Source organism: Callospermophilus lateralis, chromosome 4, assembly GCF_048772815.1.
Source record: "Callospermophilus lateralis isolate mCalLat2 chromosome 4, mCalLat2.hap1, whole genome shotgun sequence".
Classification (NCBI taxonomy): Eukaryota; Metazoa; Chordata; class Mammalia; order Rodentia; family Sciuridae; genus Callospermophilus; species Callospermophilus lateralis.
In genome coordinates, this window is record NC_135308.1 from 128,540,911 (window position 1) to 128,544,164 (window position 3,254).

At 39.9% G+C, this 3,254-nt stretch overlaps 1 protein-coding gene across 3 annotated transcripts; it reads left to right on the forward strand.

The window, feature by feature from the left end:
* The first annotated feature begins 215 nt into the window (after positions 1-215).
* On the forward strand, positions 216-2,193 carry LOC143397117 (TAR DNA-binding protein 43-like). 3 transcript variants are annotated; one of them, XM_076853143.1, is made up of 2 exons: positions 216-1,138; positions 2,126-2,193. In XM_076853143.1, exons 1-2 carry the CDS (start codon positions 298-300, stop codon positions 2,191-2,193), a joined length of 909 nt encoding a protein of 302 aa, XP_076709258.1. In that variant the 5' UTR covers positions 216-297. The 3 variants fall into 3 exon arrangements, with proteins under 3 accessions (XP_076709258.1, XP_076709257.1, XP_076709256.1); XM_076853142.2 differs by having other exon boundaries at positions 216-1,156; positions 2,056-2,132; XM_076853141.2 differs by lacking the exon at positions 2,126-2,193 and having other exon boundaries at positions 216-1,530.
* The last annotated feature ends 1,061 nt before the right edge of the window (positions 2,194-3,254 follow it).

Here is a 3,254-nt window from a genome sequence, read left to right on the forward strand (position 1 = left end):
ATGATGTATACAACCAGAGAAGAGAAAAACTGTGCTCCATTTGTGTAAAATGAATTGAAGAGCATTCTGCTGTCATGATAACTTATTAGGACAAATAAAAATAAATAAACAAACTGAGAGGCTCAAAAAAAAAAAAAAAAAGATTCCTAGATGATTCTAAGAAATGTTGAAAAAATACTGGCATTAAGACATGTAGAGGTGGGAACGTAGAGGTCGTTGGGCTGCTCTCGGATCCCTTGCTGCTTCAGTTTCGGTGTCGCGCTTCCTAGCAGCGGCCAAGCGGAGAAGTAAGAAAAGATGTCTGAATATATTCGGGTAACGGAAGATGAGAATGATGAGCCCATTGAAATACCATCAGAAGATGATGGGACAGTGCTGCTGTCCACAGTTACAGCCCAGTTTCCAGGGGCATGTGGGCTGCGCTACAGGAATTCAGTGACCCAGTGTATGAGAGGTGTTCGCCTAGTAGAAGGAATTTTGCATGCCCCTGATGCTGGTTGGGGAAACCTGGTATACGTTGTCAACTATCCCAAAGATAACAAAAGGAAAATGGATGAGACAGATGCTTCATCGGCAGTGAAAGTGAAAAGAGGAGTCCAAAAAACATCTGATTTAATAGTATTGGGTCTCCCGTGGAAAACAACCGAACAGGACCTGAAAGAATATTTTAGTACCTTTGGAGAAGTTCTTATGGTGCAGGTCAAGAAAGATATTAAAACTGGTCATTCAAACGGGTTTGGCTTTGTACGATTTACGGAATATGAAACCCAGGTGAAAGTAATGTCACAGCGACATATGATAGACGGACGATGGTGTGACTGTAAACTCCCCAATTCTAAGCAAAGCCCGGATGAGCCTTTGAGAAGCAGAAAGGTGTTTGTTGGGCGCTGTACGGAGGACATGACTGCTGATGAGCTGCAGCAGTTCTTCTGTCAGTATGGAGAAGTGGTAGATGTCTTCATTCCCAAACCATTCAGGGCTTTTGCCTTTGTTACATTTGCAGATGATCAGGTTGCCCAGTCTCTTTGTGGAGAGGACTTGATCATTAAAGGAATCAGCGTGCATATATCCAATGCTGAACCTAAGCACAATAGCAATAGGCAGTTAGAGAGAAGTGGAAGATTTGGTGGTAATCCAGGTGGCTTTGGGAATCAGGGTGGGTTTGGTAACAGTAGAGGGGGTGGAGCTGGCTTGGGAAACAATCAGGGTGGAGGGATGAACTTTGGTGCTTTTAGCATTAATCCAGCAATGATGGCAGCAGCCCAGGCAGCGCTGCAGAGCAGTTGGGGTATGATGGGCATGTTAGCCAGTCAGCAGAACCAATCAGGCCCATCAGGTAATAACCAAAGTCAGGGCAACATGCAGAGAGAGCCAAATCAAGTTGTTGGGTCTGGAAATAATTCCTATAGTGGTTCTAATTCTGGTGCTGCAATTGGTTGGGGATCAGCATCAAATGCAGGGTCAGGTAGTGGTTTCAATGGAGGCTTTGGCTCAAGCATGGATTCTAAATCTTCTGGCTGGGGAATGTAGATAGTGGGTTATGGTTGGTTAGTTAGAATGGTGGGAATTCAAATTTTTCTAAACTCATGGTAAGTATATTGTAAAATACATATGTACTAAGAATTTTCAAAATTGGTTTGTTCAGTATGGAGTATATTCAGCAGTATCTTTGACATTTTTCTTTAGAAAAAGAGGAAGAGCTAAAGGAATTTTATAAGTTTTGTTACATAAAGGGTTGAACTATTGAGTGGCTGAAAGTGAATTGCTGTTTGCCTGATTGGTAAACCAACACACTACAATTGATATCAGAAGGTTTCTCCTGTAATGTTTTATCCCTGGACTTGTTAAGTGAATTCTTTGCATGTTCAAAGATTAGAACTACATTCTTTTCTCCTTTTTTAATTTGAACCCCACCATATGGATTTTTTCCTTAGGAAAATCTCCTTTTGGGAGATCATGGTGTCACAGTGTTTGGTTCTTTTGGTTTTGTTTTTTAACACTTGTCTCCTCTCATATACAAAAGTACAATATGAAGCCTTCATTGAATCTCTGCAGTTCATCTCATTTCAAATGTTTATGGAAGAAGCACTTCATTGAAAGTAGTGCTGTAAATATTCTGCCATAGGAATGCTTCTGTCTACATGCTTTCTCATTCAAGAATTCGTCATAACACTGCACAGGCTGCGTCTTTGATGGTGGGTGTCCCATTTTTATCCACTACTCTTTATTTCATGGAGTCGTATCAATGCTATGAACGCAAGGCTGTGATTTGGAACCAGAAAGCTGTTTGAACTTTTGAAACCTTGTGTGGGATTGATGGTGGTGCCGAGGCATGAAAGGCTAGTATGAGCGAGGAAAGGAGAGAGCGCGTGCAGAGACTTGGTGGTGCATAATGGATATTTTTTAACTTGGCGAGATGTGTCTCTCAATCCTGTGGCTTTGGTGAGAGAGTGTGCAGAGAGCAATGATAGCAAATAACGTACGAATGTTTTTTGCATTCAAAGGACATCCACATCTGTTGGAAGACTTTAAGTGAGTTTTGTTCTTAGATAACCCACGTTAGTTGAATGTGTTAAGTGAAATGATACTTGTACTTCCCCTACCCCTTTGTCAACTGCTGTGAATGCTGTATGGTGTGTGTTCTCCTCTATTACTGATATGTAAGTGTGGTAATGTGAACTGAAGCTGATGGGTTGAGAACATGGACTGAGCTTGTGGTGTGCTTTGCAGGAGTACTTGGAAGCAGAGTTCACCAGTGAGCTCAGGTGTCTCAAAGAAGGGTGGAAGTTCTAATGTCTGTTAGCTACCCATAAGAATGCTGTTTGCTGCAGTTCTGTGTCCTGTGCTTGGATGCTTTTTATAAGAGTTGTCAATGTTGGAAATTCTTAAATAAAACTGATTTAAATTTTAAAAAAAAGACATATAGAAAATGGTAACCTGTGTTAAGTAATGGAAAATCAAAAAAATCTTGAGGCATAAATTGATTTGAGGTTGCGGTGGGTTGTAGATAATCAACACTTGGCACTTGGAAGAAAATGAGGATTAATGAGGAACAAGGGGAGAGAGGTTGAAATATAACTAATGTTAAAGAGCTTACTTCACGTTTTCCATGCAATTTTTAAAAAATTTACTAACAATAGTCTTTTTTTTCATATATTTCTAAAATATGACAAATACTTTCTAGTTCAATTTAGAGAAAATAATTTATTTATAATTTTACTTACCTGCATCTTTCATATATTATAAATTGAATT

Bases quoted from the DNA above. Each gene is read 5' to 3' on its own strand.
- LOC143397117 (XM_076853141.2), top strand. From the start codon at position 298: ATGTCTGAATATATTCGGGTAACGGAAGATGAGAATGATGAGCCCATT.